General features: G+C 39.4%; 1 protein-coding gene across 1 annotated transcript in view; it reads left to right on the top strand.

Moving 5' to 3' along the window:
- MED14 (mediator complex subunit 14) overlaps nucleotides 1–12829 on the top strand; it is a 37651-nt gene extending 24822 nt beyond the window's left edge. Inside the window, exons 20-31 of the mRNA XM_050899924.1 lie at nucleotides 897–1049; nucleotides 1264–1533; nucleotides 2849–3004; nucleotides 3569–3680; nucleotides 4320–4451; nucleotides 5522–5704; nucleotides 6391–6626; nucleotides 7303–7482; nucleotides 7682–7789; nucleotides 8222–8347; nucleotides 8962–9151; nucleotides 12722–12829. Of these exons, the coding sequence (XP_050755881.1) occupies nucleotides 897–1049; nucleotides 1264–1533; nucleotides 2849–3004; nucleotides 3569–3680; nucleotides 4320–4451; nucleotides 5522–5704; nucleotides 6391–6626; nucleotides 7303–7482; nucleotides 7682–7789; nucleotides 8222–8347; nucleotides 8962–9151; nucleotides 12722–12795 (1920 nt within the window). The 3' untranslated portion in view covers nucleotides 12796–12829. The remainder of the gene's footprint in view (nucleotides 1–896; nucleotides 1050–1263; nucleotides 1534–2848; nucleotides 3005–3568; nucleotides 3681–4319; nucleotides 4452–5521; nucleotides 5705–6390; nucleotides 6627–7302; nucleotides 7483–7681; nucleotides 7790–8221; nucleotides 8348–8961; nucleotides 9152–12721) is intronic.
- The last annotated feature ends 564 nt before the right edge of the window (nucleotides 12830–13393 follow it).

Genomic DNA, 13393 nt, shown 5'->3' with positions numbered 1-13393 from the left:
GCTGATGTGGCAGCCTTTTTCTGACAAACTTATGGTGTTGCTACTGGTCGCTGCTGTACTGGGATATATGGATATATGTGAGCTGAGTGCCTAATTCTGCCTTAGAAGAAAGGACTCTAACAAAGTTTTAGATGTAGTACTGTGCTTTCAAATGAGGTGGTCCTTAATTATTTTGTAGCAGTGCTGTTCCCTTGTTCAGAACTCTAGCTTACTCTGTAGTATTTGAATTTACAGCTTATTAATTACTTTGATAACTGAGTACTTGCTCACACCCTTGCTTTAAATGCAAGGTAGAGGAGGAAGTACACGTTTACTATAGACTAAGGATGTATTTTTGTGTGCAACTGATGCAAAGTAGCTGATGCACTTGAAATTTGCTTTCTGAAGGGTTTTTGTGTTCACGTTCTAAGCTGAATTTTTAAGAGTATTTGTATGTGCATTTTATTGGGACAGTTAATAAGTAGCAAGAGTATCAGTGTGGATTTTGCATGTCACTTCCTTACATATTTGCATGTCCAGTTCTTGTTTTTGTGTGATATGACTGAGAAAACCAGTCCACCTCCAGCAACTCATTAATCAGTTCTCTGCAGCATGAATCTCTCGAGTTTAATTTTCTCTATCTCACCTTTGACAGAAAAGGCTTTTTTTCTTTTGGCTGACTTGCTAAAATAATTCCCCAGTTTTGTGGTTGCCAACTGTCCAGCTAGCTAAATGGATGTTAAAGCTAACAGCGCTTTTTTTTTTCCACAACCTCAGCAACTTTTGAGGAAGGTGAGTTAGGAATCTGTTGAGGTTTGTTGAAAAATGGGGAAAAAAGTTAAAGCAGACCAGCTTTCTTGTTATAACCTCATAGTTGTTCTAGTTTCCAAGACCATTTTATGTTCTTGACATTGCAGATAAGCATTCAGTGGAACTCCATACTCCAGAAGTTCCACATTTCACTGGGAACTGTTGGCCCAAACTCAGGTTGCAGTAACTGTCACAACACAATTCTGCACCAGCTCCAGGAGATGTTTAATAAAACACCAAATGTGGTGCAGTTGTTACAGGTAACGTTTTAAAAACTTCTCTCAAGAAAAGTGCAAGATAATTCAGAGCTGAATTCTGATTAAACTGTTCCCTTCAAAATTACATGTGTGTGTTATGATTGTTTATGGATCTCACTGACAGAAGATGGCTTGGGGAAGATTGTATCCCCCCTATGCCCCATTTTCCCTGACCTTTACTAAGCTACCTGATCTCTCAATATCTGTTCTCTCTCAGGTTTTGTTTGACACTCAGGCTCCATTAAATGCCATCAACAAACTTCCAACTGTGCCCATGCTGGGTCTGACTCAACGCACCAACACTGCCTATCAGTGTTTCTCAATTCTGCCACAGTCACCCACGCATATCAGGCTGGCTTTTAGGAATATGTACTGCATTGACATCTACTGCCGGAGTCGTGGTGTTGTAGCGATACGTGATGGGGCGTACAGTCTCTTTGACAACAGCAAAATAGTTGAAGGTTTTTACCCTGCGCCTGGATTAAAGGTGACCATTTCTGTGTTTTCTGGCATGTTGTAACTAAATGAGCTTCTAACTTGAAGTATGGTTCTGATGGGAAGAGCTTTGTGAAGATTTTTTGTGAAGAGCTGCACTCCTTCCAAAATTCTGAGCACAGAAGGAATTTTCTGATTTATCAGTAGATTTGTTAATTGTTTTGAATTAAAACATTTCCTTTAAGAAAACTAGCATCGAGTGGCAGGGTTTTTTTTTTTCTTACCTATGTAATAAAATAACGTAGAGGCTACTTCAGGCATCCTTTTGTTAAAACTTGCTGAAGCTTTGTGGCTAGGCTAGATATATTCTCCAGGATTAACAACAACGGCTCCTCACAAACTATGTTGTGTGGCAGGACAGTGCTTATACGTTGTAGATGAGGAGATGGTCCATGTTAGATGATTCCAGACAAAAACTTCTCTTTTAAAATAGTTTCCATCAGTGTGTGGCAGGAGCCTGTGGCTTTGCTTCTAAATACAGTGCTGGTTCACTCTTCCTGAAAAATGAATCTGAGCACACTGGCAGAATACCTTAGCTGAGGGCAGCTTGTACCAGTGCTAGTTATACTGAAATATTGGAAAGTGGCATCCATTGTGAAACAGGATAGTTTGCTAATTTTTTCTTCTGACAGTTGCAACTGAACACTGATTCTCTGGTACTGCATTTAGCTGATCCTAAACATCTGCCTCTTTCACGAATTCCAAGTGGAAGGCTAATGGGAAGAGGAAGGGGATTGTAGATACCAGTGGAAAGTATAAGAGAATGAAATTGGGAAGGTAGAGGAGGAAGTAATTCAAGAGGGTTGGCAAATTCCTCTGGGTATAAGAGAATGCTATGGAGGAGGTGACCTGGGCATTCTTACCCAAACAGGGCAGTTGTAGGTGTGATACAACAGCCCAGTAGGTTTTGGATACTGGTGAGTTGTTCTGGAACAGTTATTTCCAGGTGTAGGCTTTTCCTTATTTTTAAGAAAAAAAGAAAAATGTTGGTATTTCAATTAACTAGAGATATTTCATGTTAATGAGCAAGGTTTCTTGTTTGGTGGTGATGCATGACCCTTTTTTTTAAAAGAAAAAGGGAATTAAGCTTAAATATCCACTGAGAAGCTCTGTTTATGAATTGATATATTTTGCAAACTATTCATACTGTATATCATGAATGCTCACTAGTAGTTAGTTCTAGAGACCTGCCTGTTTCTTATGTGCTGTAGCTGATAAAGATAGTATTAAAGCTCAGGAAATACTGTGCTCATTTATGTAATAAAATTTAAATGGGGAAATTGCTAACAAAATTGATTTTTCCACAGACATTCCTGAACATGTTTGTCGACAGCAATCAGGATGCACGAAGACGATCTGTAAATGAAGACGATAACCCACCTTCTCCTATTGGAGGAGACATGATGGATTCTTTGATATCACAGCTTCAACCCCAGCAGCCACCGCAGCAACCACAACAACAGGTACCCTCCAGGCAAAATAAGAAATGTTTATTGTCTTCCACAACTGTAGGTTTCTAAGAACTTACGTTCTAAAAGGATTAGCAGTAAAAAATGGAAAGGGAGACTAAAAAACTGCTCTGCTGTGGAATTCCCCTTGGGGCAAAACGTATTAATTTATTTTGCCATTTCTCATTCCAGTGTAAACAGCCCATAGCATATGAACAGCAGCTGTGGAAGGTCACATGAGACTTCCTGCCTTCGAAGCAAAGGACTGAGGGAGGGAAAATGACTGTTTAAGATAAAAGATGGGAGGGGGAGTCAGGAGGCTTTGCTGTTACAGGGTGGCAGATAAAAAAGAGTGAGGTGCAGAGGTATTGTGTCTTGAGGAAAAACTGCAAAAAGTCACTGAAAAAAATAGTGAGCACTGAACGAGGTGATACAGAGAATCAAACAACTATGTTGATGGACCTATAAGATTTCATAGGTGGGGACCAAACTCTCATTAGTATTCTCCTGCACATACTTAACTTTAGTTTTAGTACAAAATGATCAAAAATTTTCTTTGTCCTGTGTTGACAATTTCAGCCATTTGCAAAACAGGCAGGAGCATCGGGAGCATATCCTCTTACTTCACCACCCACCTCCTATCACAACACAGTGACACCATCTCCGTCTATGATGCACACACAGTCACCAGGTAAGATGGCTGAGAGTTTGTGTGCTAATCATGTGCTGGAAATATACACACAGCTCTTTGTGCGTGCATGCTTTTTCTGTTATTTGAGTTGTGTTTAACTCCAAGTTAGCCAAGAGAATGCACCTTATATTGTGGAAAAATAGCAAAGCAAAGTCCTGCAATGCATGTTTTGGAAAGTACATTTTGAAGCTAAAAAAAACCCCATTCAGTGAAACTGTTATCTTTAGCTGTGTAATATTTGGGACTGTTTCATTCTTACAGCTTACAACATGCTCAGATCAAAACCTGATAATTTTAAATACCTGCTTCTTCAGAAAAGCTTTTCATCACCAAAGCTCTGCTTTCTGCTCCCAGCTGTTATAGCGCAACAGTTGAAAATATTTAAATTTGGGGAAGGGCTGGGCAGGGGGGAAATGCCATTCTTCAAGCCAAATATCTTGGAAAGTTTCCTTTGTGTGGTGAATCTGGAAAATATAACGCTCATGCATGTACAAAATTAAGCCTTTGAGTGCAAAAACAAATTCTCTTTGATCTTGTTTGCTGTCTCCCTAAAAAGGAGATAGCTGTAGCAGTTGATAAAAAAATTGTAACAGAAAAATGGGAAACATGTATGTTGAGTGACGTGATGTCTTTGATTAGGAAATTTGCATGCTGCAAGCTCACCTAGTGGAGCTTTAAGAGCACCATCACCAGCATCCTTTGGTCCAACTCCTTCACCTTCCTCTCTTGGAATCACAATGGGACAAACAGCTAACTTTGCCAGCCCACATGGTGAGTTCTTCACTGGCAGGTGTATATTTAGTGACAGGGAGAGCACATTTGCTTCTTGAAATTAGGTCTTCCGGAGCAGACCTAAGTTAATTGAGAAAAATTCATGTTTTGTAATTGGCTTAAGTAGCTGTTTTCATACATGTGGGTGTAACTCTTAACAGTAGTCAAAAGTAGCTGCATGGCATGTTGAGGTGTTCCTAACATTTTCAAAATTGATTATCAGTCACTCTTTCCTGCTTACTAATGTGGGGAAATTCCATGTGGTCTTGTAGCAGAACAATGGCTGCAGCTTTTAATGAGCATTGTCTCTTGTTAGATTAGTTAATGTATTTTCACTGCTTACATTTCCTGGAAAAATAACTGGAACAGGTTAGAAATTCAGATACTTGCAATTTGAAAATGTTGCCGAAGTCTTGCTGGTTTGACATACTTCTATGCGAGCAACATGCCTTTCGGTTGTTTCCTTTATTAAGTTTTTTTGGAAAGCTGCCAAAACAATTGTTTGTTGTAATCACAGTGCATTGGAAACCATTCCATAGATCACAATAAATGAACAGCTCAGATTGTAATTTTAGCACACCAATTTAACTGTCAAGATGAACAAAGTGAGATAGATATACAACAGACTGTTTAAGAAGCTTGTTCTGATCAGTCTTTATAGCAGAGTACAAAACCAAAGATACTTTTGCAGAGGTAACTGCGAGATACTGAATAGATAAGGAACAGTCTAGCTGAGGCTTTCATTTGCTAAGGGGCAGTAGAAGTCCAAGTCTATAGGCAAGAACTCTTTTTAGTTTAGAACCCATTATGTGTTGAACATGCCGATTTGCCTTAACATTCAGTTTTATTTTACTTTTTAAAAAACGCAACCAGAAAATCCTTGAATCTGTATCTTGATTTCCCACCCACCCCCCTGCCCCTGTTATGTTTTTTTATATGGTTGTAAAATGTAGTCTAAAAGCTTGCAGACGCTTTCATGCTTTACAGATTTTGGTAAGCCTTTTTTCTAGATTAGAAAACCTTGTGCTTTTTTTAAAAAATAATAATGGTCTTGTAACTAACATCTGTAGGTACCATAGACCCAAGCTCACCATACACCATGATGTCACCCAGTCAGCGTGCAGGGAACTGGCCAGGATCTCCCCAGGTCTCTGGTCCATCACCCGCAGCGCGGATGCCTGGAATGTCACCAGCCAACCCTTCCCTTCATTCACCTGTCCCAGATGCCTCTCATTCCCCACGAGCTGGAACAAGTAGGCTTCTTTATCACTGTTATGACTGTGAAACACTCATGTTTAACATTTTTAGTTCTGTTCTTTTTGGTAGTTTTGTGTGTCAGCCTAACAGTCCTTACTGCCCTTGTGCAGTAAAATATCGAAGGAAATGAAGCCTTTTTTCTGTCCTAGTTCAAATCTTCTATAACAAATTGGAAAACGAGTTAAATCATACAGCATAAACTTCAACAGGATTGATACCTCTTTTTGCACTGCAGAAATTGGTCTTAAACTATTGAGCTCCATGACAGAGAGAAAATTCTTCAGAATGACAGCAATGATAGGCATATTTGCCTACCCAAATACTAACTTTTTACATCATTGAGTTGTAATGCTGCTCTTGCACGACTGATTTTAGCCATCTTTACATCTGATTGAGTTTGTTGTACAAACGTGCTATCTGCTGGCATGCTGCAGAAAGAGGAAAAGGGAGTAGGATTTTAATGTTACTGAGATTGTTTGCATGGGTGGAGGGTTGAAACTCTAATTCTTTGACTTTGTCTATCTGTTGCCTATCACTAGGCAGCCAAATTCTTAAATAAGAAGGATCAAACTTTGGCCCAGAGAACTCACTGCTTGTATAGTGACAACAAATAAAGTGAACACTTGTCTTATGTTCCAGCTTAAATCCTTCCTTACTGCAAGTACTTTTTCCTTATTAATAGGTTCCCAGGCAATGCCGACTAGCATGCCTCCACCTCGTAAACTACCTCAGCGCTCTTGGGCTGCATCCATACCTACAATCCTCACCCACAGTGCCTTGAATATTCTGCTGTTGCCCTCTCCTACCCCTGGGCTAGTGCCGGGACTAGCTGGCAGCTATCTTTGCTCCCCTCTTGAGCGATTCCTTGGATCAGTTATTATGAGGAGGCATCTTCAGAGGATCATACAACAGGAAACGGTATGGTTTAGGTTGTTTTAATACTGACCTGCGAGTATGACTTCACAACTGTTCTTTTTCTTGCTTCTGTACTCCATGTCTTTCAAATCAGACACAAACTGAAATGCTTCGAGTAAGTGTTTGCTATTGGACTTGTGCTATACTTCTGAATCTTGCTATCTAAAGCATCAAAATTCAGAAAAAGCATTTAGTTCCGCTTCTTTTCCACAGAAATTAGAAGTAGGAAGCCTGTTTGGTCAGGTGAAGTTTGATAACTGATATGATAGCAAGACTATGACCAGATTTTCAGATGCTATGGCTTCTGTGAGTTTTGCGTGTCCGTTGGGAGTTAACTAGAACAGCCACAGGGTTACTGTGGATGCCACTGCTTGGCAGGAACACCCAAGAAATTAGTTACTAGTTGACAATAACTGAACTACTCAGTCACGAATGTTGCTTTAGGGTTTGGGATAGACCATATGTGCCTCTTCACTTCTTTGGCATTGATTCAGTGACAGAGGAAGAAGCCAAATCTTGCATAAACTTCATTCTCCAGGCAATTTTACCTGTATACAAATATCACGTTTCTTTCTGGAAAGAGGGCAGATTGATCACTACAGTCTTGGAAGTGAATGTGTGTGTGTGTTCATGCTGTTTAACGAATGACTGATTGAATGTGATACTTCTTTTTATGCAGCTACAGTTAATAAACTCCAATGAGCCAGGTGTAATTATGTTTAAGACGGAGGCACTGAAGTGCAGGGTTGCTCTCAATCCCAAAACCAACCAGACCTTGCAACTGAAAGTAACACCTGAAAATACAGGACAGTGGAAATCGGAGGAGTTACAAGTTTTGGAGAAGTTCTTTGAAACAAGGGTATGTACTCAAATCATTCATGTTTAAATTTTTGTGCATTGCTTTTAATCTCTGGTGGTGTTTTGAGTGGTACTGCTGACTTTCATTGGCATGTGTAAGGGCTGCGAAATATAAAATTAACAGCTGTGCATGCTGGCTACCATATTAAATGATGCAACTATTATCTAAATAGGCAGTACTAAATAGTGTCTTTCTTTAGGTTGCAGGACCACCTTTTAAAGCAAACACCCTGATAGCCTTCACAAAGTTGCTAGGGGCTCCAACGCATATCCTCAGGGACTGCGTACACATCATGAAACTTGAGCTGGTAAGTTAACAGTTCTATTTAGTTCACCCAACTTTGGTTATTATACTTAAAAAAAAAAAAAAAGGTGCTGTATCTTTATCTATAAACACATGAATTACTCTAAATTTATATATATGTTATTTAGTGTTAATGAAGAAGTTTTCATTTTACTACTAGCTCTCCTGGAAACTCCCAAAATTTCTCCTTTAAGTTGATGATTTTGAGAAACTGCAGGCACGCTACTGCACAATAGGCACATGCATAGGCTGGCTGGAATCTTTCTTGTTGTATTCTTGTTTACCCTGTGCTCAATTCTTTCCCAAACCTGGCAATATCTGCAAGTTTAGCTAGAGAGGCACATTCTATTTTCTAACGCTTCCCGAGTTCATAGCCATATATGTCACTGACATGAGACCTTTGCTGCTCTTTTTCTGTGCTGCTCTTTCTAAACAGTTCCCTGATCAGGCAAGTCAGCTGAAATGGAATGTGCAGTTTTGTTTAACAATTCCTCCCAGTGCACCGCCAATTGCACCTCCAGGAACACCTGCTGTTGTGCTGAAATCCAAAATGTTGTTTTTTGTAAGTAGAGCTATCTTTTGAAATTTTGTGGGCTGCATGTCTTTGAAATCATCACGGGTTAGTAGCAAAACATAAGCATGCCATATCTGACAACTGTAATAGCTAAAAAGTGTTCTGCCATTTGGAAGCCTAGGTTTGCGTGCATCTCATTTGTAATGAGTTCAGTTAGTATTCCTATTCTCTCTCCTATAAAAGCACAGCAACTCTTCATGTTTTGTGTTCTTGGAGAGATGTTGACAATATGTAAAGTTTGGTTTCCTCTGGGCTGTGGGTATCTTCAAATGCTCAACTTCTGGGTGTTTTGTTCTTTGAGGCACTAACCACCTAGATTAAGTGATATACACATTAGTGGTGCTGGGAAGGGATAGCAGGAGTGAGATGTTTAGAACAAATCCATATTAGTGTCGTCTCAGAGGCAATCCTCACTGTGGGGTGCTTTTGAGAAGGAAATAGTGTACATCTGATTGATAGCTTATCTGTTACAGAATTGATGTCTGAAAACTGAGGGGGTGGAAGTGCATGCTGTCTGTAGGCCTAGAGTGTTTAACTGTATTGGAAGCTGCGCTGAAGTACGTGGTCATTCAATTTAACGCATTTTTTGTTTTTTCCCACAGCTCCAGCTAACACAGAAAACAACAGTCCCACAGGAAGCTGTTAGTATTATTGTCCCAATTATTTATGATATGGCTTCGGGTACAACGCAACAGGCTGACATTCCCAGGCAGCAGAACTCTTCTGTTGCTGCTCCAATGATGGTTAGCAATATTCTAAAGAGGTTTGCTGAACTGAATTCACCACGACCAGGTACTGTACATGTCCAGTAGATATATTCTCTTCACCCAGACATCTGTGACAAATCTCCAGTGTAAAACTAAACCTCTCTTAAGTCTGAATTCTTCTTGGTTTCTATCATACTTCTTTAGGGATTACAAACTCCTGATGTGACAGGCAATACCTAACTTAATAGCAAGTACTGGCAACACAGCAGAAGGTTACACTGATGATTCAGGCTGGATTTTGCTGTTCTGCCCAAGTGATAGAATGCACCTCTTGTTGGCCAACTCTTGCTGCACAGTAGGAGTCATGCTTTTTAACAAATGGGCGCAGAATGAGTCACAAATGAGACAATGAGTGTCAGTTTTCATGGTTAATTATGAAGTTATTGAGCTTAACAGTAGAATATAAAGGGATGTTAAAATAGTTATCAGAACTTGTCCACGTGCTGTGAATGATTAAAAAGTAATTGGCGTGATTGTGTATACTCCTTTGTCAGTGTGTACACTAACAGAGGCGCATACAGTTCTGTCCACCAAACGTGCTGTGAAGTGTTTGAGCTAAATAGGTTGTTCTGAATGTTCATTGGCCCATAGGTAGTGCACTGTGAGCAACGTTGTGCTTTGCTTTCCCTCTTGTTTGTCATGCTTCTTTTTTCTTTTTTTTTTTTTTTTTTTTTTTTTTTTTAAATAGCTGAAACATTGAACAACAGTAGCAGGTTCTTTGGGCAGCATGTTGTCTGTAAGCAGTGGTTTGGGGTCCTAATACACAGATGGCTCATAAGAACAGTAACTTTCAGTTCTGCTGTAGTTACATGCTGAAGAACAAAGCCTTTTTCCAATAACCCAGTGAATAGATTGAAGTTGTGAATCCAGAGGTTGAATTCTACTTCTATTCTGTATAATTATTCGTCTCGTTGTTATGCGGTAATTTTAACTATGCTTGATGGTTTATTTCGATTGCTAGACATGAGCAATGTTTATCTTCAATTGGTGTGGATATGCATACGTTTCTGGAAATTGTGATGAGATTTAAATTAACATGCACTTTCTGTTTAACATATAGTAATAGTGTAGGTAAATAGGAAAGAGAATTGCCTTGAGGGCATGTGGGGTTACCTGTAAGAGTTCTGTATGTGGTACAGAACTGTTGTTTGTATAGCACTTTTATTTCAAGATATGTTAACTAAACTTCAGGTGTTTCTTTTGGAAGGTGCTTCCTCACTGAGTTCCCCTAGTGGGGGGAAGGGTAGATACTTGTTTTGCTGTTTGTTATTGCACTAAGTTGTATGTTAAGGTAAACCCTCCACAAAATACTGCAGCATAGGGAGTAATTGTCAAAGCTGCTCTTGAGTATCCCAGGTGAGATGTCTTCTGATGATCATTAGATAGATCAGGATAGACAATTTTTGCTTGTCACGCAAGTTTTGAAGTACTTTGGGAACGCGGTACAGGGAGCAGAGTATAGATAGGGAAAAAAATGCGTATAAAAAGAGCTTGTGGCCCCAAGCAGGACCTTATCCAGGCAAAGAAGAATGTAGCTAGCTGAGCAGAGGACAATTTCTAGTAGTCTTTCCTCTGACTTCTAAAAGAAGGAATGAGTCTGTATGGATTTATTTACTTATTTATTGCTGCCACCACCACCACCCAGCCAAAGTGGGATCTTCCCCGAGGACACTTGAAATGCAATTTCCTGTGTTCTTACTGTCAAAACTTACAGTATTATATTTGATAAAAGAGAACAAGATACCTTCTTTTCTTTTCCATTGAAAGGTGATAGGCGAGCCAACAGATGAAAGTAGACAGTTGGGAGACTTCTTTTGCAACAGCAGTACATGGGAAATCCCAGATGCATATCCTTTCTCTTCTGATGCTATCGTGCTGTACCCAGGATTTTCCTACCTGTATTAGCTCTTCTGCTGCACTAATTGCAATTTGCTTGGTTAAGTGAATTTTTCACTGTTTCAGTCAGAAAGGACCAGGGCTTCCCATCATGCACGTATGATATTACTGGCACTTTCATTGTAACCCATAATCAGTGTTGCCTCGTTTTGGCTGTATCTTTTTTACCTTTCTCTCTTTGTGAGAAAGTATTTTGTATTCAGCTTAATTTTCCTCTTAATAAAATGGTAGTGCCTGAAAAGTAAGTTCTTTTGGAAGAGTTTTCTTTTCAGATCTGTGGGCAAACACATTCTGCTGTGTTTAACAGTAAAATGTTGACTCATTGTGAGTACACTGTCTTTCTGAGATCACTTTAGCTATGCCTCCATGGGAAAAAAATATTTTATTTGGGGGAAATAATTACATGAACTGAGATGGAATCAATGCCCTGGAATAATAGGGTTAAACCTGAGCTGTAAGTCTACAACCTGCATTATGTAGTGGACATCAATCTGGTAAGGAAATGAAAGTCCCTACAGATGCTGGAGGTGACCCTTAGAGAGGAGCTCAAGGGACTCGTGATATTTCTTAAAGCACTTCATGGCTAAGCATTTTTCAGTGTCTGATTTTCAGTGATGCAGTGGATGGCATTTAGCCCAGATTTGTAGCTTTGATATGACAATGACTTGCCCAAAATAATCTTGGGACTCCCTAGTTTGGCAGTTAGGATTAATGCATCCCAACAGGCTCTGCTCTTATCTCTTTGCTCACGCTGTTGCTCCTTCAGCAACAAAATTCAGTGTCTTCTAATTGATGTTTCTTGAAATATGCAGGAAAAATTCAGCCCGCAGTGACCACGGTCCGATAATGGCTATTAATTGTATTCTCTTACCAGAAAACAGTAGAAGAAAGTTACAGCTGCCTAATACTTCACCTTTTGTTGTTCTAATTAAACCCTTTTGATTCTATTGCTTTTAACTTTTTTAAGCTATTTCAGAATGTGTGTGTGTTTTTGTCAAAAAATGCTGGTATTCAAAACTTGAGACAGCTGTGGCTGGTTTTTCCTGTCTGTATTAGATCTCAGCTGTTTGAAACAAAAGTCCATTTGCTCTGTATTTTATTTTGCAGTTTAGATGTCGAGGGTAGAGCCAGAGCAATTTGGTTGAAAGAAACAGATTTCTGACTTTTGCCCAGTCTTGGAATTAGAAATGTTTCCAAAACTAGGCTTAGGACAGAAAACATCTTCCAGCTGTTTCAGACTTGAGTCTTTTGAAATGTTTAGCTTCTGCTCTTAATCGATACAAATAGAACTTGAAAAAGTTGGGGTTTTTTTTCTTTGTAAGATGTATGCTTTTAATTAATAACATACAGCAAAATTCGGATTGCAGTGCCGTGTCCGATAAATTCTAGTATAGATTCAATGTGACGTTCAAAAGCAATTAAGAGTTAAGAGCTGCTTGCAATTTCGTGACCAACAAGAGCGGTCCTGCCGGGAAAGCCGGAGCCACTTCGGTTAAAACCGTCACAAATCCTGACGTCCTTGGAGGTCGCTGGGATTTGCGAGTCGCGGTCACCGTGTATCGTCAACCCCTGCCCGTACCGGGTAGTAGCCGTGCCGGCGTGGTCGGAGTCGGCGTAGGGGGCTGCTGCCTCGCGAGCTTGTTTAGAGTGAAGGCCTGTCTGTGGAGCGATGCTAACCTGTCTCTTTTCCCTGTTCCAGGTGAATGCACAATATTTGCAGCCGTTCGTGATTTGATGGTTAATCTTACGCTGCCCCCTGGTGGGCGTCCGTAGACACTTTTAAAAGAAGGCTGAAAGTGAGACAAAACGGCAAAAAAAACCAAACAAAACAAAACGCAAAAACCCAAAACAAACAAACAAACAAAAAAGTAAAGCCTTCGGTTAAAAGAGGACGTTTTAATTTCACCTTCTTTTTTTTTTTTTTTTTTTTTTTTAAGAGCTAACTATAATAAACTGGCAGACTTTCAGGGATGCACTTTCATCAAATGAGTATCACCACGACTTTTGTATAGTGCTGTTGTATAGTGTGTTTTAATGGGAGACACTTCAGACTAGGTAATAGATTGAAGTATCAGCTTGCTGGTAATAGATTTAATATTCTGTTTTATACTATAAAGATTATGAAAATGCCAAACTTGTTTGTTTTTCTGTTTTTCTTATGTTTTGGTGTAATAGTCTTTTTTTAAGGCAGATCTGTCATTTTTGAATACTGTAAAACTGTGACAAACTTTATATTGAAGCTGTATTTTAATATGACTGCTTTGAATCCTTAAACAATTTATTTGGGCTTGTTGTAAACATGTCCCCAAAAAGCAATATTTAATAAACTGGATTAAAAAATCTTAAACTGGATGTTGTATAATCTTAAACT

This window comes from Gymnogyps californianus, chromosome 1 (assembly GCF_018139145.2).
Source record: "Gymnogyps californianus isolate 813 chromosome 1, ASM1813914v2, whole genome shotgun sequence".
Classification (NCBI taxonomy): domain Eukaryota; kingdom Metazoa; phylum Chordata; class Aves; order Accipitriformes; family Cathartidae; genus Gymnogyps; species Gymnogyps californianus.
The sequence above is the reverse complement of the archived record's forward strand: the minus strand, read 5'-3'. Positions and strand labels throughout refer to the sequence as shown.